This window comes from Pristiophorus japonicus, chromosome 12 (genome assembly GCF_044704955.1).
Source record: "Pristiophorus japonicus isolate sPriJap1 chromosome 12, sPriJap1.hap1, whole genome shotgun sequence".
In the NCBI taxonomy this organism is placed as follows: Eukaryota; Metazoa; Chordata; class Chondrichthyes; family Pristiophoridae; genus Pristiophorus; species Pristiophorus japonicus.
The window spans coordinates 173293788-173317460 of record NC_091988.1 but is presented as its reverse complement, the minus strand read 5'-3'; the positions used below and the strand labels follow the sequence as shown (position 1 = coordinate 173317460).

The following is a 23673-nucleotide window of genomic DNA, read 5'->3' as shown; positions in this document are numbered from 1 at the left end:
ACTGTGCAGTAAGCGCCTTTCATCAAATCGCTTACAGACAGCAGTGACAGTGGCTTAAGAAATTTACGGCCAAGAGTAGCCTGCATTCAAGCTGGCAATGTTCAGAAACTCTCACAGTGAGAGAAAGACATTCGGAGAATAGCGTTTTTAAAGCAAAGAAAAAAGTATAATTTGTATCTACAGATTCTTGTTTTTAGAAAAGAGAAGCCAGACATCATTGTTATGTAATGAATTAGGTCAAGAGCTGAAGGCCCTAATGGATAAGGCAGTTTTATTTTGTTTTGTTCGGACACATTTCTTTCATACAGTTTTTACAAGGTAAAATGAAATGGCCCCATTCTAACATTTCTGTGTTCCTTTAACTTTCCTTCAGTTGCCCAACCCCTGGATGTGATGGCAGTGGTCACATAACTGGGAATTATGCCTCGCATCGCAGGTATTTTGTGTGATTTTTGTTTTCTGTGGAATTACCACTCAGTTAATCACAACGCAATAAAAATTTGGTGAATGATTCACTCGGTGTAAATTTTTTTTTCACAATTCTACTGGTTTTTCTATTGCAGCCTTTCTGGTTGTCCTTTGGCAGATAAAAGTCTAAGAAACCTCATGGCTGCCCACTCTTCGGAACTCAGGTATGTTTGGTTTTTTTTGTAATACCTGCATGTTCAGCCACATCACATCATTCTTTTTTATTTCTTATAACCATTTGACATTTTAATCACTTTCCAATAGAATTTCTCCAGTAAAATCTTTTTGCAACAACTCACGATGGCTATGTTGTTTATTCATGTGAGATACAGTCAAATCTGCTTCAGTGCAGGTCTAAAAAAAGCAATTTTTTACTAAGTTCTGTTCTTTTTCCAGACCTCTTATTTGCCGAACTATTAAAATCTCTAGGGCTTTTGCAGTTTTTAAATTATCTTTTGTCTGTGTATGGCATTGCTGTTGAGTCAGGCTCCTATTTACAAAGTTTTGCTGAATTGTTAAATGATAGTATTTGCAATTTTTCTATAATTTTGGCAGAAAAGTTACAGGAAATTGCATTTTACCAGATCAATAAATCTTTGTGAGTTGGGCCTCAGTCAATGCTGTTCTAGCTACTCTTGTATGATTCAATTTATAAGCAACTCTTTGTCCGTCCTGACTAATTGCATGTAAAAGGATTCTACTCAATATGCTAAAGTAAGTTTCCTTTCATTTTAAGGTGCCCAACTCCTGGTTGTGATGGGTCTGGTCATGTGACAGGGAACTATACTTCTCACAGAAGGTGAGGCCTATAACACTGATCAGCTTTAATATCAGATGGGTTGTCTCTTGGTCAGAGATGCTGATGTAGTTCATCGGTTTTAAAACCAGGGTTCGCAGACTCTATGGGATCCCCAAGGGGATCCCAGGAGGTCCACCAAGTAATCAGATTTCTGTCCATCTAAGGTTGGGCGTACCACGTGCCACAAGCACAGTCTCTCAAGAGCTCTGAATTCTATACTTTTCTGTATTTGTTGATTCACTGGTTATTTTTGTTGTTGTATACTAAGAAAAATAATTTCTACAATGAGAGCATTGGTTTCCTTTGGGTAGCTAATACTGTCTTTTCCTGAGATTAGGAGAGGGGGTCCCTAAGAGCGGGTCAGTATTTTGAGGGGGTTCCCCCCACAGAAATGTTTGGAAACCACTGTTGTAGCTTCAAGTTATTGTGTTGCATACAGAACCTGAATTATTCTGTCCTGAACTGTTTAAAATACAAGGATTAAACAAGAAATAAAAAGCCTTCCAATCAGTTCAGAGTTAACAAGGTCTAGGTTTTCTGGGTGATGATTTTCCTTTAAATGAACGGTCAATTTGTATTTAAATTCTGTACATTTTTAAACTGTTCAATTACAGAATGGTTTAATTAACTTGTGGACACCTAATCTGCCTTATTAATCAATGTCTTAAATTCATTATTCATTTTAAAATTAATGACATGGCATTAAAGTAGTTTGCTACAAGACATCTCTTCTGTACAATCTAGGAATCAAAAACTTAACAGAATGACCGACTACCCTGAAAGGCTTTATGCTGTAACTATGGAGTGGAAATTACTGTTGGCAATAATAGCACATCAACACTTAACGCTGTTGATGCTCACTATTTTAATGGAGATGACCAGTTTGATTTAAATGGGTTAGCACCTTCACTAAAAAAGCTGACAGAGGGATGTCACATAAACACATTGGGGCCGATTTTATCTTGGCCTCGTCGGCGTTAACAGGGCCAGTAGACTCGTCACCCAGCAAACGCAGATGCTGCAGCCGTCACCATTTTTAAAGAGGCCATCCCTTAGGTGGCCAGACCACCCACCTGTTTTAGGCGGAAGGATTCTTGATTATGCACATGGAGGTCCTATAACATAGTTAGGAGGCCGGTTGCAATTTTCAGGGACACATGGGTGGTGCAGGCGCCTCGCAGGATCCACCCATGTGTCCTGGCATTTAGCGGCCTGCTGTTGGCTGCTCCAAAAATGGTCCAAAAAAGTTACTCGGTAAAAGTTTTGCGGAGCCAAGAGGAGCAGGAGCGCTGGCCCTTGCTTGACAACAACACTGCGCGTCACTGCCGGCCTGGGCTCACCCGATCCACGTTCACCTCCCCGGACCTACCTGCCATCTAGTTTAACGTCAGAGCTGCCTGTTATTGCACTGGCCCAGAGTCGGCGAGCCATAGTAGGACACCCGTTCACTACAAGCAGCTCGATGACGCCATGGAAATGAAGCCCGGCCCTCTAAATGGCTCAGGTCTCCTGAAGGCAGGAATGGGTGGGCAGCCAGCACACTCCGTCAGTCAGCCGCCCGAAAGTTAAAGTCTATCCCATTAAGTGTTCATCAGCTATTATCGCAAACAGTAATTTCTACCCACATATCTTCTCAACTAACACACAGCGACCACAATTATTCATTTGTGTGAGATGCGTTGATATCAAACAGCAGCAGTTCATACCCTTCATTGTGAGTCAGTCCCATTCTGGTTGTTTTTACAGCTTGTCAGGTTGCCCACGTGCAAAGAAAAGTGGACAGAAATTAACACCCACCAAGGATGATAAAGAGGACCCTGAGCTCATGAAGTAAGTTTTGAACATATTGCTGGCTCTGCTCTCCTGTGGCAGAAGCTAATTCAGTTATGTCTCATAACTTCCCCCATCAGAAGCTGAAAAACTGCTAAAACTCTGAACTACCTACACATGCTGTAAATAGTTAGAGATCAGTTTGTTTTTCACTAATCACACCAGTGTTAGTTGCAGGTCACACAATAATACAACAGCAACAACTTTAACTTGTGTATCACCATTAACAGAGCAAAATCTCCCAAGGCACTGCAGGAAGAAGAATTTTGGACATGTGGCGGAGTTAGGAGCAGAGATAGAGAAAGTGACTGAAGGTTTGGTAGATGAGATAGATTTTGAAGATGTATTTGAAGGTGGAGAGTGATATAGCAAGATGCAAGGGTTTAAGGAGATAAGTTCAGAGTGCAAGGCTGTGGTGGTTCAAAGCGATGTCACTGTTGGGTGCACAGCAAGCCCGCGTTGGAAAAATAGAGGATGTGAGTTAATTTGTTCTATTGGAGGAAGTCATAGAGGTAGGACAGAGTGTGACCATGGAGAGATTTGTAAATAAGAACCGGTGTTTTGAAATCAATATATTGGTTAAATGGGGTGGGGGGGGGGGTGGGGAGGGAAGTGGTCAGTGTATGTAATTTAATGCTCTATATAAAATACTGATAGCAACATTTCCTGGGAGTGTTGGGGCGGGACGGGGCGGGGGTTGGGGGGTGGTGTGGTGGAAATGGACAGTTGTCTTAAGTATAGTCCTGGTACATACAACATAGGAGTACTTGATTATAAAGGACACATCTCTTGATGTCATGGGAGACTGTAAAGTACTAGCATTTTTTTGACGACCACTACCTAAATCTCTCTCTATCCCAGCTCCAGCAACATCCCAGAGCTAGTGGGCTGTGGATGGAGAACTAGGTACACTTAGAGCATTATGTCTGCTGAAGGTCAAAGGTGAGGAGCAAGTCAGGCACAAATGGGCCCAGGGTTGCATTACGATTACTACTGAAACAACACATCTTTAACTTTCGAGGTTTTAAGTCAGAACACTTCAACACTCCAAAGCTCAGCCCCTTCAAGCATTTTGCCTTTGTGGGACACTTAAGTGTATACTATAAATCCTCAGAGGATGCATATGAAGTTTAAACCATTGTTCCCACTAACATGCATATATTTCCATCTGTGGAGATAGAAACTAAGTTGCCTGGGCTTTGTGAGCCAAATTGACAGGGCTCGTACCTACAAGTAACCTATGGCCCACAGTTTCAATGCCAAATTCTTGTGTCTTTGGGAACTGATGTACAGATTTTCAAGTCTGTAAAAATTGAGTTTTATTATTACCAGGCTGCACCAAAAAACAGTGGTTTATGTCACAGTAATTCAAAATAATGAATGCAAAAGTTGAATCCCTTAACTCCCAGTTAACCCAGTAGGTTAAAAAGGAGCCTGATTTGGGCTGGGTGTAGGTTGTAAACCATCATTCAGTACCAGGGCATGGTAGCCTCGTGGTGATGCTGATGGGCTAGCAAACCAAAGGGTATGAGTTCAAAATCCACCATAGTAAGTTGTGAAATTGAATTAGTAAATCTGGTAATTTATACAAGAATGGCTGGGAAAGGACCACCACTTCTACCCAGTCTGTGCTACATGTCACGATGTGGTGACTCTAGTCCCACACCAGGGCAACCAGGGATGGGCAGTATCCACATTCCAAGAGCAAACTTTAAAATAATTAAGCCTTGGGTTAAGTTCAGGGAAGGATGGACAGCACTTCTTATTGTAAATTGAATTGACTCAAGTCGTATCTAGGTTCATAAAATAAAATAATCTTTTCATTTGGAAACAATAGTTGTTACTAAATATGGCATCTAGAGGATTGAAATGTTTCCTGGTGATCATTTGAGACTAGTGCTACAATGTTGACATGGCAGAATAGCCTTTGCTGCTGACGTGTACAACATCCCGGCTAAAAATAAACCAGACACTGTAATTCTATCCACCAATATCAAATCTCAACATATTCAACATCCCCAAAAATTGTCAGTTATTTCAGCTACTTATACCCGCACAAAATCAACAACCATTTGTATGAAGACTATTGTGTGAAATGCTTGCAGTATATGTAAAAATGTGGCCCACTAATTTTGCATAAAATGTTGTACTAATAATTAAATTTAACTGTGTATATTAATTCATTTTTATTAGTGATATCAGTAATATTTGCCTCAAGCATTAGAAAAGCATTTGTGTCAAACTCCCTTTGAAAATATATTGGGATGGGAAATAAATCTTGTTTTTCTTCATAATGTTTGACTCAATTTATAAAGTAATTGTTTTTTAAAATATGTGCTTCCTTAGAGTGTGATTTTGTTAGTTGAAAAACGAGTATCTATGCACGATGCACCAGTAATGATGATCCTTTAACATTTCTCAAGCAGCTGATGACCTGTTTAACTTCTATAAACGTCCCAATATTCATTTACCCAACATTCATTTACCCAACATTCATTAACCCAACATTCATTTACCCAGTTGCGAAGGGCACAGGTTTTGTGTTAAAAACTTCAATGAAAATTGAGAAAACCCAATTTATCCAGGAAGCACTGTATTTCCAGACTCACATTAGGTGTGTTTTGAAATGAGCCAGCTCCCAGTTTTCACAACTTCTTTTTGCTGAACAATGGGCTCCACCTAATCCCTACAAGCTCATTCACTGCATAAAGTATATTCTTTTTCTTTTTAATAGTGATCTCGCCAGAAGACATAGAAGATAATAAAGGGGCAAAACCTTGTTGTTGCTTTGCCTATATTGTTTGCCAGTGTCCGCTAAACATTTTAGGCTATAACTTCGCTGGGCCCTATTGGAAGTGCGGAATTTCAAGAGAGCAGGAATTTTGCTCATGGTTTGGGCCTGTAGTTGATCAATCCTGGCGACTGAGTTATTCAAGTATTCAGGGCAGGCACCTGTGCCTGTAGTGGCATAACAGAGAAATGCACTCTGCTGAGATTTCACAAGTCGGAGCAACTCCATGCTGCTCAGAAAATGAGGGCCAGAGGCCCAAATCAGACCAAAGAGAAAGCTGCAAAAGATGCTAACAAAAATTTTCCTTGACTGTCAGACTAAACGTTTGGCAGTAATTGATCTCTTAAGGCTCCATTAGTTCTTTTTCTGACTACTGGGGCCTTCCCAGAGCCAGAAGTCCCCCAGAGCCTAGAGTAATTCGGGAACTTCCCACAGACATGCCCCCTAAGTGAACGCAACCACAGTAGGTTTAAAAAAGATCTTTTGGTCGAAAAAATGCAAAGGGAAGAAGCTTATCTTTTCTTTTTTTTTAAACAGTTAACATAAAATACTTCCACATTAAACATGTTCATTGCAAGCTCTGCCTGCTTTGTTATTCAATAGCAGCTTACATTTATGTCTGTACACCTTTTTAGTTTGCTGTATAGTTGACGATAATGCAATAGGATTACCATTAATTTGACCTTCACACCAACATTTTCCCAAATTAATGAAAGTGGTTAATAACTGATTCAGGGCTCCAACCCTGAACTCACTCCCACACTCCTGATTGATGAATGTCATTATTAGAATTCCATTTAGAATTATACTGATAGCGTTACTAAACTGCATCGCTAAACACTTCTGAGAAAATTATATTCTAGAGAAGGTTCATGTAAGGTACAGGATAAAACTCCAAGTCCAATTGATGTATTATTATCCAGAATTGTTATTTATATCGTGTGGTTTTGCGAAGTAGAGCTCATTTTTGACCTCATGTCATGCAAATACATTAAATCAAATGATCATACTGACTGACAATTAAAAGGTCGTGTGCTTATAATACACTATGCACTATTTGTAAAGTAGTTAGTTTTTATTTTTCACAACCTTAATTGCAATCTTAATTTGTGGGTTTATTAGAGTTTAGAGTCTTGTTTTGTGGAACAATGCATTTTTCAAAATTGTACTTTGATTTCCACTGTGAAATAATATGCCAGGCACTAAAGCAACATGTTATAGTATTGGAATAAGATGTTATAATTGGGCCACAAACTGAGCTATTACCTTCAACTTCTGGCTTCTGAATCTCAAACTGTTGCCATTTTCAGGGGTTCAAACCTTCCACCAACATATGGGCATTTGCTATTCACTTCTGTTACTGCAGCATTTCAATATAAAGTCACTCACACCAAGTTTGCTTTGGAGTTGCACACAGTATCTGATTTGACACAGTGGAATGCTAAGAGTTAGCAACGTTAAAACAGGCAATAAAAACAGACACTTTGGGGGGTGAATTTGGGCTTGGGCGACAGCGCAAAATGAGCAACAGCAAATCGGCAACCCCTTTTACACACCGCCCGATTTTGTTTTGGAACTGGGTGTAAAACAGGCTGTCAATTTGTTATTTCCCATTTTGTGCTGCTGCCTTGTGCGACTGCCAAGACCAGTTTCATGTCCTTTAACTCAATTTTCACTAGTACTTGTTCTATTTTCGGATGGATGTGAATCCTGAAAACAGCGTTAAACGCAGTCTGTTTGCACTTTTTACTGACATCACACCCTTTTTTTTATTCATATCCTTTTTGCTAACATTAGCAAAAGAGGGAAATCTTGCTCTATATTAATGAAGGCTAAAGAATGGTACTTTTATGTAATGAACACAGCAGTGCTTTTATATTTGACACAGTTATCTTAAGATAGATTACCTTATACTGTATGGGGGGGGTGGGGGGGGGGGAGAACATATGGTAGATCAATGTTTAACAGCCTCTTTCCCAGTTGCAATTCTTAGTGCATTTTATATCAAGGGACTGCTGTTTAATTAATCAATTATCTCTGTGCATGCTAAAGGAACAATTTACACCAGATGCTAAATATAACAAGTTTAGCTTTTCTAATTGTCATTAAAATGATGCCAGATTTTCCATTAATTTCCGCTATAGCTACCTTATATATTTATGTATTATACATTTATGAAGCAAGTGTAGTCTTCGGGTGAAGCAGTGTTACAGGGTCGCGGTAAATGGACCAGAGCACATAATTCAGCCTCCATTTTAAAGTCATACATTCTGTCATTTATTTCCATTATAAATTCCTATGTCTACATTCAGAAAATTAGATGCTATAGTGACTTTCTAAGCCATAGTAAGTAACGTCTTGAAGAAGTTTTCAGATCTTTTTGTCAGATGCAGCACAGTTGTTAGAGGCCTTCTTGTGCTATGCCCAGGAATATATTTAAATAAGATCTTCTCAATCTACACATCCTGGTGGCTAGGTATCTGTGAGAGGATGTGGATTTTTTGCAGTGCTGCATATAAACTTACCAGCTTCCCTGATGTTTCACCACCTCTTCATTCTCCAACATATATAATCACAAAATGGGTAATCCCCATTAGGAAAACCATACAGAAAATTTTAGGGAAATTTTCCAAATAAAAAAAAAGTCTCAAGGGAGACTTCTAAGCAAAATGTGATGCCTCAAAAATGAAGAGCAAAGAAATTTGACAAAAGACCAATTGAAAATAAAATTATAAGTAAGCACAATGATGCATGGCAATTTACCTCCAGGCCCCTCCTTTTCCTCATCTTCATGCTTCCCCTGGGCAACATCATCCGCAGGAGTCAGCTTCCACATGTATGCTGACAACAACCTGCTCTCTTTTATATCAGCAGGATCGTGGCCCAGGAGCGGCACAGCATTTAATAGTGGTGGGGCCGTGGCTCAGGAGCAGCGCAGCATATAACAACAGAGGGGTCCTGGCCCAGGAGCGGCACAGCACTTAACAGCGGTGGGGTTGGGGCCCAGGGGAGGCGCAGCAGAGCTTGGTCTCCAGTCGTCTTGGTCAATCCTCGCCATCGGACCAAGACCTAGCTCTGTCAAGCCTGTTTGGTGGCTGGTGTGCAACAGTCACCACACGTTAAAAAAATCCATGCACAGGCATCTTTCACCCTTTAAGATGGAACTTATCGTAACACCTGTGAGCCCATCTTTTTTTGGTGTGAAGAGCGTCATCCTCGTCACGAGGGATTGCCTATACTACTACTGTACTACTACCTCACTACCACCTCTCCTGACTCCTACACTGCCTCTAGAGTTGTCAGATTGCTTGTCCAACATTCAGTCTTGGATGAGATGCAGTTTCCTGCAGCTCAACATTGGGGAAAGCAAAGCCACCATCTTCGGCTCTTGCCACAATCTCTTGACTGATGCTACTGATTCTGCCAAATCCTCAGTTGTGCCAAACCTCAGGCTTCCCCTCCACAGTGTTGCCAAACTAAATTCACCCCTGTTGCATACTACCAAACCCCAGCATCTGCACCTCAGTGTCGCCAAATCCCACAACCATCCACCAGTGCTGTTAAACCCAATACCACCCCCAGTATGGCTAAACATTAAGTGGCAGAGTTTCTGCTTTGTGCACAATTGGGAAATTATGTACAATATGTGCTTGAAATTGCACTGGTTAAGTTACAGCTCAAGTTTCCTCAAAAATTAATTTGCATAATCACAAATTTAAAATCTTCCATGAACCAGCACAATTGGGCAATGTCATAGAACATTGTTGTTTCCTTTTTTCCATTAAAATATATCCCTTGATGTATTTAAGAATGGTAACCTAGTGCAGTTTTATTAATACAGCTGAAAATGGGTTTATCGGCAAAAATAAGCATTTTTAATAAGGGTGTCCAGTCCTCCTCCTGTGAGTAACCTGATTTAAAATCACTGAAAATGACAAAAAAAACTTTACTGAAACATTTAATAGTTTCATTGATGTACATTAGTTGGTTTCGTACTAAATTAGATATTTTTTGATATGAAAAACTTTTAAACCATGCCTACTGGTGCATTTGCACCTAAGAAAATGAGTGCAATTTGAAGAGCCTTCTCGAACCAGCGCAATGGGTGGAATCTCACAATTTTGACCTGGGGCGTGGCCAGTTTTGTGGGCGTGGCCTGATCCGGGCAAATTGAATCTTGAACCAGCGTAAAAGATCACAGAAATCACAAGCACATGTGGTTTTGGACGTAACTCACTTACGTTTAAACTTCCTCGATCTTTTGCGCCGGTTCTGCAGATTGCACCTGGATTGCGCTGATATCATTGGCGTGAACAAGAGGAATCTGTACCCCAAATCTGATCGATCTTGCATTCCATATTGCTAATCATTGTCAGCTTTCAAAAAGGTAAGAAATTAAAATTAAAGTAAATGAATATTTAGAAAATAAAGGCCACTCATTGAATAATCAAGTCCACTGCTTTACTGATTTTGCAGTAAAAATGAACAGCCTCAGAACTCACTGTCCTGAACACCAATAAAAACACCAAATAATAAAAAGAATATTTATCTTAATCAGTCACCATAACCAACTGGCCCTGGCAATATCGTCTGTTACATGCCATAATACCTATATTTTAATAAAACAGCATGCACTGTGCCTCCCAATAGGCAATGTTATAAGAGATCTGCTGGCGGATATAAAAATGTCTTACATCAAGTGTGTCTGTAACACTAGATAACACAACAACAAATATCATGATCTGGAGTCTTCAATTAATTGCATTGTTTTTTTCAGCGCAATCACCAATATTGGCATAACCAGCACAAAAGATCGCGGAATGTTAAGAGCAAATTGTGCTCAATGCAACTTTGAATTTCTTTTGTACTAGTTTTAAAAACATCACGCTAGAAGCCGGCCCCAACTCCAAAACTGGTCACGTCCCCAGGATGAATTAATCACCATTTTGAGTTTCCGCTAATTGCGCTCATTTGCAGGCCTTCGAGAAGGCTCCAAAAATTAAGCTGGATCTTTTAGGCACAAGGGCCTGTTTTGAAAGTTTTTGAATTATTTTTTAAACATTTACTCAGGTACCCCTATTGTACCCCAATCTAACTAGAAAATAGTTTTGTATATTTTTTAATAGTCATTTTCAGTAGGTGGTGGAGTGACACTGATTTTAAATGCTTATTTTTTGTGATAAACCCATTTTCAGCTGTTTTAATCAAAATTTATCAAGTTACCACTCTTAAATATATCATGGAATATTTTTTTAAACCAATTTTTTTTTAAATTATGTTTTAATATTGCGCTGGTTCAGCTCATATTTTGTGTTTGGCAAAATGCAAATAAGTTTGTTCGGATCCTGAGGGGAAAAAACACTTTTCAAAACGAGGGAGATTTTGTGTGTAATTTGCACAGAATCACCAGGTGCGCTCAACACAGAAACTCTACACCTGCATTTCAAAGCATCATGCTTTATTACAGATGCAAAACTTTCTTTAAAAAAATACATTTGAGTGGCCTCACCTGGTGTTAATAGGACAGTAACGGCATCAAAATGGGGTCGGTAGCCTTACCGCACAGTTAACACTAGCGATGCAGCCAGCAGCATTATAAAAGTGGCCTACCATTGGGCATCTGAAGCGCCTGCCTGATTAGTAAGTAGGACCCCGCTTGCCATTTTATGTAGGAAGTGATCAGAGCCGGCGTCGTGCAGACTCCGATCAGTTCTATTGACGATGGAAGAGAAAAGGCTCAGCAAAGGTAAGTCTTGAATTATTATTGCGGGCTCCGGAGGAACAGGGGTCCACAAAAATAATTTGGCCCGGGACACCCCTCCCATCCTCTGCAATCGTGACCCCCAACCTGCAACTTACCTTCCTGGCAGCAGCTCCCGCCCATATCCCTGTGCTGAGCTGTGTCGTGACACCTGCTGAATGTAAATGAGGCTGGAGACCCAAAATCATGGGAATCATGATCATGGGCCGGAATGGGTGGCTGACCAGCGTACTCTGCCGGTCTGTTGCCCAAAAGTCAAAATCTACCCTCGGCTGTCATTGCATGCTGGATTCTTCCGTCCTGGAATTGTAAATTGCAAAATGGCTGCAATCGCCCAACTCTGCCTGTTTAGCCCATCTCCCCATAGGGACTGCATGAGCAGTGACCTTTCAGAGTCAGGACAAATTAAACATAGTCCCACCTTGGCACGAATCATCACAACCATGCTCCAGACTGCCTGAGAAAAGTCACATGCACTTACATAAATACGGGCTGAGATCTTATTATATCATTACTCGTCTTGGAAAAAAGCAGCTTGTATAAGTTATCAAATGATTTGCTTATGTCAGGATCATATATAAGTGGATTTGAGTGCACAGTCAACATTTCTTTAATTGAATTCACTGTAACCTATAACATATTACCCATATCTAATGATGAAGACTATTATCAGTTTGTTTATGTGTTAAAATTGTAGAATTTTTAAAAATAAAAGTAGCAAATTAGTTTTCCTATATTCCTAAATAAGTATCTGTAAGAGCTGGAAAATCAGTCATTACGGTACTTGTCAGAATTGTGAGAGCTTCATTAGCAGCCAAATTTTATTCAAATTGGAACATAATGAGACAGACCATGATTTCCTTGATTTTTCTGCCTAGCACTAAACTCACCCATTTAAAATAGGCATTAAAATACAGCAAGGTTATCACCCCTTAAAGCAATAGAATAAAAATCAGGTGGGTTCTATAAAGGTCATTGTTCTGCACCGTTAGACTATCACCCAAGCAGTGAAGTTGAAATCTATCCTTGTTTTTTTTTTAAGTAGCATGATGGGAAATTTCCATTTGCAAGAGACACTAACAGTGCCATTTAAAAACAAAGAGCCAAATGCAGAACACACATTTAAATGCAGCTTGAAAGAATTTGCAAATGAGTAAATGTATTCCAGTTAAAAAGCATAGATGGAGATTACATAGATATTAAAGACTTGCATCCTGTGGGCATCCACCACACACCAAACATCACATTTCAAAGTGTCACGCTTTTTGGATGCAAAGCCATGTTTAAAAAGAGAAAGTATTCAAGTTATTGACCCATGCTTGAAATTTACATGCAATTTACTAACCTCTATTTAATGGCAGTTACAATAATCCCACAGGATGTACTTGAGCAATGGCCTTAAGAGACATGCCTGGTTTGCAGCTAAACATTACAGCCATACTCCGGACCCTAGACTAATTGTGAGCATCGCAGGGTAGATCCTCTAAAAATGGGCCTCTTTATTTTCACATTTGGACTTTCATAATACTTTGATTGTGTTTTGAACAAGTTTTCCTTGAATTTTTGTGACATTTCTGCCTTTAGTTTTGATGGAGTCATTCGCACAAATAGCCAGTATCAAGTCTTTGTTTTTCTTTAGATGTCCTGTTCCTGGATGTGATGGGCTCGGGCATGTAAGTGGCAAGTATGCATCTCATCGCAGTGCATCTGGCTGTCCTTTGGCTGCACGCAGACAAAAGGAAGGATTCCACAATGGGTCACCATTTACTTGGAAACCTGTGAAAGGAGATGGACCAGCTTGTCCAACCCCAGGGTGCGATGGCTCAGGGCACGCTAATGGCAGTTTTCTTACACATCGAAGGTATATATCATTATCCTGTAATTAAGTGAACCAAACAATATTTAAAGCTGCAATAGCCCCATTTACATCTTCTGGTTCTATTATTGTTAAAATACACTTCTGGTCCAAAATTCCTAAATCCTGAAATTATGAATGCTTAACAGACTCAACTGAAATTTTTCTCTCCATTAATTAGTGAAGTCATTAAATAGTCTCCATTGAAATAGCAGTGGAAGGAATTTCAAACAAATTCGCTAACTGTTAGAGCCCAGATTTATTTTTCATTTTTTTTCCAGTTGATATCAAACATCTGCATGGAATGCCCAGTTTTCAAAAATGCCCCTCCCAATGCCAAAATATTTAAGTTCTATGGGTGAAAACTATCAGTGCAACTTGGAGGGGTGTGCCGTCAGTAAACAAAACACAAGAGGTGTCTAAGAAACAGAAATGAGTGAGGAGGAGTGGAGTATTGAACTTTAGAATGAAAACAAAGCATTTATGAAGTACCGCAGCTTTATAATCAGATTAAGCTATGGCCATTACAGTGCCAGCAGCTCTGGAGTATACTGTGCTCCCTGCCCTCGTCAATCTTTAAAAAGAAATGAGCTCACAAACTGTTGCGTTGAAACAAAAGTTACAAAGCTACTCAAATGCCAAGAGTAACTTTATTGCTACAACATTAATCCTATACTATTAAAATATACAACTGTTAATAATTTGAAATAAAAATAAACGGCTGGGAATTACTGTTGGCGATATTGATAAAAACTTAATGCACTCATGTGACATTCCTCGATCCACTATTTTAGTGGAGATATCAACCCAATTAAAATAAGTGGGTTACTGCCTGCATTAAAATTGCAGACAGAAAAATGTCATAGAAATACATTAAGCATTCGACCGCTAATCATGCCAACAGCAGTTTCTAGGCTCAAATGCTTTAAAACCTTTGCTTCTGCTCTGTCTGCAAGTGTTTTCTTCCTTATTCTGTTTTGTTTTCTTTTGCTTCTATTGTTTTCTGTTTAAATAATGATGTCCATTTTGCTGCAACCTCCTCTACCCCCTCTTTTTAATGTAGCTGAGACCTGTATAGCTTTGAATCGGTCCCAGATTGGCTAAAAAAAAACATCCGCAAAGATATTTGGAACAACCAGATCACACAAACTCTGGGCATTCAGAAGCCAGAATCAATCTGAGTGCCAGATCAGATAAATCATTGGCAGCACGTTAACCTGTTTAGCCTGCATATTGCTAGCGCACACAGGATGTAGCACAAAAATGTTAAGCATTCATATGTAACTTTTGCTGACCCGAATGTTTACCCTGTTTTCTCATTTCACCATGCTCAAGTGGTTAAAAGTTTAACAGATGCTGAAGCCGTAATATCTGTTTATTATGCTGCTTACAAGCAGCAATCCCAACTGTCCCATCCAACTCTCTCGCCAACCTTCCCGCCCAGCGCGCCCGCTGGGCGCTATCTTGCCAATCTCCTCCCGGTCCAACTCATCACTCTCAGCCTTCATCCTGTGGATGCTGGCAGTGGGTCAGCCATCACCAACGCTCTCCACATCTCCCTCCAGAATGTCCGTTCACGTGCAAACAAGCCCCTTGCTATCCATGAGCTTATCGTGGAGGATAGCATCGACAGCATGGCCCTGATGGAAACTTGGCCGAAGTCTCGTTCACCCATCATCCCTGTGCTCGCTGACCTACATTGGGTCCCAGTTAAACAAAGCCTCGATTTCAAAATTCTCATCCTTGTTTTCAAACCCCCCCGTGACCTCGCCCTCACTAGCTCAATAATCTCCTTCAGCCCCACAACCCCCCGAGATATCTGCAATCCTCTAATTCTGCCCTCTTGAGCATCCCTGATTATAATCACTCAACCATTGGTGGCCATGACTTCTGTTGCCTAGGCCCAAAGTTCTAAAATTCCGTGCCTAAACCTCTCCACCTCTCTTTCCTCCTTTAAGAGACTCCTTAAAACCTACCTTTTTTACCAAGCTTTTGATCATCTGCCCTAACCTCTCCTAATGTGGCTCGGTGTCAAATTTTTCTGTCTTAGAATACTCTTGAGAAGCGCCTTGGGACATTTTACTACGTTAAAGGCACTATATAATTACTTGTTGTCGTTGTTATGCTTCCACTATTATAATTGACTTCCAGTTTTTGATAAATGTGTATCCGTAACTGTACAGACAAAATTGTTAATGTACTTTCAAACTTAATTTCTTGACTCATTCACACTTATACTTTTTTTTCTTTTTTTAAAGTCTTTCTGGCTGTCCGAGGGCTACTTTGGCCATGAAGAAAGCAAAATTCTCAGGGGAGGATCTACTAACTACCAAATTTAGAGCTAGTGATGGTAAGAATTAAAGGAAATTGAAAATCAATGTAATCTTCCATTGTGATGAAAACTGTGTAAATATTATTTGCAAGGCCACTAATTTATGTTTTCATAGAAAATGGATGGAATCACAGAACTTGATCCCCCCTCCCAAATATTAATAATAATCACATATAATAAAAATAGAATTTGATTTATAGGTTACTGTAAATGAGTGGCCTTGTATTAAAACCAAACTTCTATTTTGTCTACAATTCAAGGATCTACGTAACAAATAACATTTTATCTATCTGAATACAATGAATAATGTTCACTTGAACCCTAAACCGTTAACATACAAAGTAATAATATGAACTGCATTGTGGGACAAAGTAACCAATGGAATGATACTTTTGATTGCCTGAATGGGAAGGAAAATGCTGGCGGGGGTGGGGGGGGGGTATTCCCGGTTTTCATAGGAAAATTCTATTCTCAGCAGGTATTTTTTAAATAGTCAATTTTATAATCAGTCTGAAAACCCTTAAACAAGGTCTCCTTTTGCGCTCAACCCTGGCGATGGTTGTCATTACAAGGAATCATCTCAAAGTGGCTCCCTTGCCTACATCAATAGGGTAGACCCGATCAGCCCAAGAGCCATTCCAAAATTGGCCAACCCCAGCTCCAGGCCAGTAAATTTGTATTCCCAAAATTTAGGAAGACTTTTCAGGGTCAGCCAGTTCCAGAGTGGCCCATGGCCAACGCGCCAGAAATGGAGCCACTTTGCAACACTTCCTGTAATTGACATCACTTGAGAAGCTGAGGATTAAGAGGGGGGTGGCGGGGAGGCAGAGATGCTACTCAGTGGTCTTCAAGGTGGCACTAAAGTAAGTGTTTTTTAAATATCTGGTGCATATAAAAAGGGGGTCTTTTGAAAAATAAGCACTTGCTCAACACGTTCCTTTGCTTTTAATGACTTTTCATTTGTTATCTACAGGCTATAAATGACTGTTGTTAATAATACAGGCCAGCACTTAATCCATTCATAAAAGTTGCTTTTAAATTAAATGGATTAATGCCTCCGCTAAAGGAATAGACATTGGGATGTCATACGAACTATATTTTCTAGACTCTGTATTGAAACAGTGACTGTACTGTCTCAAATTCACCTTTTTTCCTCACAGCAATAGAGAATGATGAAGAAATTAAACAACTTGACAAAGAGATCAGTGAACTGAATGAATCCAACACAGAGATGGAATCCAATATGATGAAGTTACAGTCACAGGTACAATTAAAGGAGAGCATTTATTCAATGAGAGTCTTATCTTAATACAAATGTTTTTTTTTAGTCCAGATGTTGTTACAACAGACACTTAGAAATAAATTACTCATGTCAAAAGATGCTATTTTCAGTAGAACTGGATAGACAACTTATTTAAACAAAACCAAAATAATGCGAAGGCTGAAAATCTGAAATAAAAACAAACTGCTGGAAATACTCAGCAGGTCAGGCAGCATCTGTGGAAAGAGAAACAGAGTTAGCATTTCAGGTTGATGAGCTTTCATCTGTATGCCAATTCTCTAATCTTTTAGCATGTGAAATAGAACAATTTATAAAACATAAAACTGTTGAGAAATATGCCATTAACTTTTGCCATCCTTCACACATTGTTGGAGTGCAGCACTGTTTTGCCAGATAAGAATTGTAAAGAACATCATTTTTTGAAAATATTTTTGACTTGAGATCTTGACGGTGTTCCCATGTTATCTTTCCTGCACATACATATATATATACATACATATATATAAATATACACATATATATAGCCCACTGCAGAGTAAAGTTCTCTGTACTCTGCCTCAACCTCAGAAGAGCTCCCTCTACTGCAGCAGTGTGATATTTTTTCTATTTCCCATACCAACCATCCTTGGGCCTGTCTGAGTGACATTGATGTTATAAACCCATACCCTAGAAACTGAATTGATACTACCCAAGCTCATGTCACATAGGACTATTACAGGCACGTGATAGAGGAGATTTTTTATCTTAATAGTCTGGGCTGGATTCGCACCAAGGTCCCAGAGGTGAATCACTCACTAATTACCCATTTGCCCCAGCAGTTGGTCTCCTAAGTAAGCCTTCACAGTAATACACTGCTAACGCTGCAATATCCCATTTGCATTTATCCATTAGTTTCTTTATGTATTAAAAAAAATGGTTGTAAATAATTTCCTTAGGTTTAACTGTGTGCAATAACACGTTCACATAGTGTAGTGCTTTTAAGATCTATCATGCTATTGGGTTCTTATCTTTGTAAGGCAAGTTATTCACAAAACGCACTTCAACAGCACATGGCGCCGACTCATTATCGTCCCGCACCAACCCCTTTACGCCCAGCCGGGGCCAGGTTGGCGTGGAGCGAAGCCACCGACAGCTTTGCATGCCGCGCTCCGTGCCTCCGATAGCGTTCGGACAGTTTTTTCAAGTTAAAGACCCGAATTCCGGATCACTTTCCTTCCCTTTGCACCATGTGATAAATTTTCACTTTATTCGAGTGAAGTGCCCCAAACCTGACGCGGGGCAGTTTCGGCCACTTAGTGTTCGCTTGAACCAAGGTACTAAAATTCAGCGCTAATGCTTTTCAGATTTCCAACATGGAAAAAAATTTGAAAACCATCGAGGATGAAAACAAAGTGATTGAAGAGCAAAATGAAGCCTTATTCAAAGAGCTGGCTGGGTTGAGTCAGGCCCTGATTCGTAGCCTTGCTGACATAAAACTGCCTCAACTGGTAAGCCATCTCATTCTGCATTATATTTTTTAAATATCTGAGACAGTCCAAGTGTTGAATAGCTGAATATCATTCTGATGATATTGAGAGTAATGTTACAAATCTGTGCTGCTGATGCAGTGTTTCACTTGCCGTGTGCACAAATTGGGAATTGTAGCATAGAGGTGAGTGAGCCCACAGGATTTCTGTCCATAAGGTTATTCATATGATCTAAAATTTGTGAAATTTACCCTGCTTTTATCTTCCTGAAGTTTTCAATATTAAGAGTCAAAATTATTTTTGATTATATTACCAAATCCTTTGCCACAATTTTGTAAGAGAATGTTTTTATACTGATGAAAGGAGTCATTGGATCAGTATTAGCATTTGAATCTGATTTATTATATTTATGATATAATAATGCAACTAAGATACTTTGATGCTCAACTTAATCTTCAATCCTTTTCCTCATCTTATGGGTTTAGCTGTGAGTCAGGATTGCAAACAAGATAAAACAACTGTCTGCTAGGCTGATCTCACAGCTATTGCAGGCACGTATATCTTCATGGCTATGGCTGCTTAGTTCTATTTCTCCTTTTACTTATTTTGCAATTTGCTTGTGGCGCCATTAAATCTGTGAAACACACTAGCTGCACTTACATTACTGTTGAGGTCTCAGGAATGTGAGCTGAGCCACTTTTCCCCATTAATAGGCAGCCGGTCTTCCAGTAAACCAGCTGCAGTGTGGGGCGAAACGTGCAGTGCACTTGTAGGGCTGCGATTGCAGAGTAGATACACCAAGATGCTTTGTCATGACGTCACGCAAAAAGAATAGAAAAAGCTTGCCCGCCCTGACACAAATCATGGCACTGCAGCAGCCCTAGTATGAGTGGCCGCAGCCAGGAAGAGTCGATGAAAAGTTGGCCTTTCTCAGTGCTAGTCTAAAATAAAATTCTGCTGGTGTATGTTAACGTGGCTACCAGCTTCCGTAGATCGACACCGTGGGAGCTGGCAGCCAAAGACCAAAATAAAAGCGGCTACTGTTTTAGTGTTTGAAATTCCTCAGCCACAGCACAAGCTTTGTGTTTGTGTATTCCAAGAAGACATTTTACATTTTGCACCAGATGCATCAAGGCCTTTAATAATGTTGAATGGTCACAAACTATTTTATGTAAGCTCATGACTCAGTGGGCACGGTATATCTTTCAGTCCCTTACCAGTAAGAAACAATTGCACTCATCAATAGATAAAACAGATATTGTGATTTGATATGCAATAATAAGGCACTCTGTCAGCCCTAGTCAGAGAACCATCATGGAACGTGAGCTAGGGCTTATTGCCAGTTCTCTGCCATTATTCGTGATATTGGTGCTCTCGCATAGCTTCTGTCTTTGGTATTGACAGCAGAATCAGCCTCTGCTTCCTTAGACCATATTTTATATGGTTTGCTTTTGGAACCTATCTGCTCTGTGTTGATATGCTCTAGATCCACACTCCTTAGAACTGTTTAGCTCTGATTGCCAGAGCAGGAAGACAGTGAAAGCCATATGGGAGAGAAACCATGGGCAGAAACGGTAACCTCCTGCTTAATAGATCTCATTAAATATATGACCAAATATAGTGACATTAAAAGAGTTTCAAGTAAATAGATTAATTTCCTTAATAGCTGCAGATTACATTGATAGCAGTAGGTATGTTTTCTTCCTTTCCTATCTGTTACAAGGACCTTTGTGGCCTTATTGGAGCAGAAATTGGTCCTCATTGCGCTCATTTATTGGGTGGAAAACGGGAGCAAAGAGGATGAATTTCAGAGTGCAATGTCCCACACCCGATCTGCACCTGCATTGTGGGTGCCGCTATATTGGTAAAGACAGCTTTGCAGGTGTCCAGGGAGGCTGCCTAAAACAGGCCCTTCATTTACATAGGTAAAGGGCCTGATGCCTGCTTTAGGTCCCCTGGCAGAAATTGGTCTAGATTGAGCGGACTAGGAGCCCGGCCTGTTCCTCCCAGGATTGTTAAGCAGCTACAGCCTCCAAAAGGTAAGTTTTTTTAAAATTTAAATAAAATATCCTCGTGAAGCCAGGAGACATAGTAGTACTCGCCCGACTCCACAGCATTCACAGTCAACCTCTGCCTCCAACCCATCCGTTGCCCCTCCACCCACCTTCCATGACTTATCTTTGGGCTGCTGGCGACGAGGCAAGCCGGACAACTTCATCTTTCACAAAGGCGCAAGCTGCCTGTGGAGGCGTAACCAGCACAGCGCTTGCCCAAATTAAGCAAATGAGGCCTGAGAACTAATAATCCAGGGTGGATTCGGGCCTTCCATTTGGGGTGCCCTGCTGGTTATGGACCCAAAAATGGGCCATAACCAATTTTCCCTCTTGTGTTAGATTATTTTGGTTAAAAGAACTGAAGATGATGCCTGAAAGGGGCAGCTAGGATGAGAGTCTGGAGGGTGATGTGGGTTCTGGCTGAACCATTTCTTAAAGATGTTACAGTCAGGTTTTCATGGGCGCAGTCGTCGCCTTGCCTTCTCAATATGGGATATGAAGTAGGTCTTTATTAAAAGAATGATCCAAACTACTGGAAGAGATAAATTAGTTCATATTATATCGAGCAGTTGGTAAGCTGTTAATTTGGAAGGGTAGGGCATTGATGTAAGCTAGTTAATGTAGTTACTATTGAATTTTCAATGAAGCTTTCTTCACAGTTCTGCTGTTTTCATGTGAAAGTTCAGATAATAAAACTGGAGTATATAGGTCCTGTTGAAACAAGCAGAGTAAATGTGGCACTAAGTGGATTCTAAGCATAAATCATGGGAGCAAATCTCATTTGACATTACAAGAACCAGCTAATGGCAGGAACAATTATTACTAACTACACGAGCTCCCATTTGGAGTGTTGACTTGGATTGAATCTAGTTTATAGGAAGTAGACTTTAATTTCCAGAGTGAAGATTACCCCACTGTGGATTAATAGCCAACATTTTGCAATCAGTATACCTGCATCTCTTTACTGTAGACTGAGTATTTGTGAAACAAACAATGTGTTGAAGTTGGTGTGTACTGTACCAGTTAGAATCTGAAGCTCATTCAAAATAAAGCTGAGGATCCTTGTTTTTTCTCAGTAACATTCTGTAAGATTGCTTGTAATTGCAGTAATGTTATTTAATACTGACAGGTTAGAATTGGTAAAATGCAAGGCTCATTTTCAATGGTATATTTTTGAAATGCTACAAATAAAGCTGAAATAGTCTTAACCAAACATATGTTAAACAGCCTTCTGAATCTAAAATTTACACATAAAAATAATGCATATTTCGAACTTCTAACATATCCTAAGTATCAATATCAGTTTTGCTTGAATGTACGTTTGAGATAAATATATTGATCCTGTCATTTTCTTGATTATTCCGACATTGGAATCTGAATACGTTGTGTTAAAAATATGTCATTTTTAGCCATTTTTACACGTTTTCAACCAATCAGTACTAGTGGCACTTTAGAAAATGAATATTGTAGAATTGTCTCTCCAACCCACTTTTTCATCTGTACCTTCAATCATCTCCCCTAACTTTCTCCCAGTTCCTGCTCAATACCCTTAAAGGAAACCGTGCCTTGTTTCATTACATTATGGGCATGATATAAGTGCACATTGTTATATAACTCTTCCATGTAGCTAGTGTCAGCACACACATATATTTTGTTATATCATTCACCCAGTTTATAACAACGACAAACTTGCATTTATATAGTGCCTTTAAAGCAGAAAAAGATCCCGAGATGGTTTACAGAGGGTGCCGCCATGCCACAGTGCAGAGTTCAGAGAACTGACCAAAAGTTTGAGTTAGAATTTATGGAGCATGGGAGCTAACAAATAGGGTAATCAACTGTAGAGGTAGAAAGTGTATATATGAGGTTCGATGGTGGTGGGAGAGGCATAAGAGGTATTCATGCTTTGTAAAGGTCACTGTGAAAACCTCCAGTCATACAAAGCTCAAAATGTTGCTCTTTTCTGAACTGTAAGAAGGTCATTCATGTTTTGACAATTGTTTTCCCTTTGTTGTTCAGCAGGAACCAATCAGCGAACAGAATTTTGACGCCTATGTTAATACTCTCACAGATATGTATACCAATATGGAATGCTACCAGAACCCAGAAAATAAAGCACTACTGGAGAGCATCAAACAAGCTGTAAAGGGCATTCAGGTCTAAAAAAAAAACAACATTGTATATGAACTGTTCACCTACCCTGTAAATACAGTAAATTTGTGATTGATATTGGTTTAGAAATATTTATAGCAATTACGAACATAGAAATTGCACTTGTTTAGAACAAGTAGTCCGTAACCTTATTGTGTAAATTTTAAAATAACGTTTAAAATGAATCTGGAAAGCAAATATGTAAACTATTCTGAATTCTGTATGTTGACTCTACCTATTTATTTAATGTTTGTCTATTTATTTAACTTTGTTTTTAATCCAGATAAAACTGAATTTTTAAAAAATACACACAAGCTTCTGGAGTGCATGAAGACAGTAATATTTCTTATGCTGCTCCAGTACTAGCTGTTTTATGAATTTAATTAACACAAGTCAAGTTATTTTTGTATTGTATTATTTATTACTTTATTAATGTGATTTATCCCTTTTTATGTGGAGTGAGAATATTTTATAACTGACATGTTTTGATAATTTTTTTCAGAAAATGTTTTGATTTTGTTAATATTTTTTCCTATTCATGAAAATATTTTTCAGACATTTGCCACTGCTAAAGCAAAATTATGTATTAACTACTATTTATTTGATATTTAAGCAAATTAATTTAAAGAGTCCTTACTGTAATACTTAAGAGCCATTTTTTGTGATTGATGTATATTTATTTTGTAAGTCTACGTGTCTGTTATGTGACATTGGGTTTGGGATCAGCATAGTCTGCGAACTTAAATGTATTGTAGAGTGACGCAGTTAGAAACCTTCCTCATTGAATAATTTGAACAGTTTCAAATAGAGATGTCATGATAAATTTTAATATGGGATGTTTACAGCCTTTTTGCAGCAGCAGGTATACGGAATTGCATTGTGGT

General features: G+C 39.4%; 1 protein-coding gene across 10 annotated transcripts in view; it reads left to right on the top strand.

Moving 5' to 3' along the window:
• myt1b (myelin transcription factor 1b) overlaps nucleotides 1–23248 on the top strand; it is a 155267-nt gene extending 132019 nt beyond the window's left edge. For 6 of the 10 annotated variants that reach the window (XM_070896171.1, XM_070896172.1, XM_070896169.1 and 3 more), the window contains 9 exons: nucleotides 374–436; nucleotides 564–632; nucleotides 1205–1267; nucleotides 3014–3097; nucleotides 13289–13510; nucleotides 15763–15854; nucleotides 16997–17100; nucleotides 18462–18605; nucleotides 22658–23248. In XM_070896171.1, the coding sequence (XP_070752272.1) occupies nucleotides 374–436; nucleotides 564–632; nucleotides 1205–1267; nucleotides 3014–3097; nucleotides 13289–13510; nucleotides 15763–15854; nucleotides 16997–17100; nucleotides 18462–18605; nucleotides 22658–22801 (985 nt within the window). In that variant the 3' untranslated portion in view covers nucleotides 22802–23248. The remainder of the gene's footprint in view (nucleotides 1–373; nucleotides 437–563; nucleotides 633–1204; nucleotides 1268–3013; nucleotides 3098–13288; nucleotides 13511–15762; nucleotides 15855–16996; nucleotides 17101–18461; nucleotides 18606–22657) is intronic. The other 4 variants (XM_070896177.1, XM_070896174.1, XM_070896175.1 and 1 more) reach the window with 4 other exon arrangements.
• The last annotated feature ends 425 nt before the right edge of the window (nucleotides 23249–23673 follow it).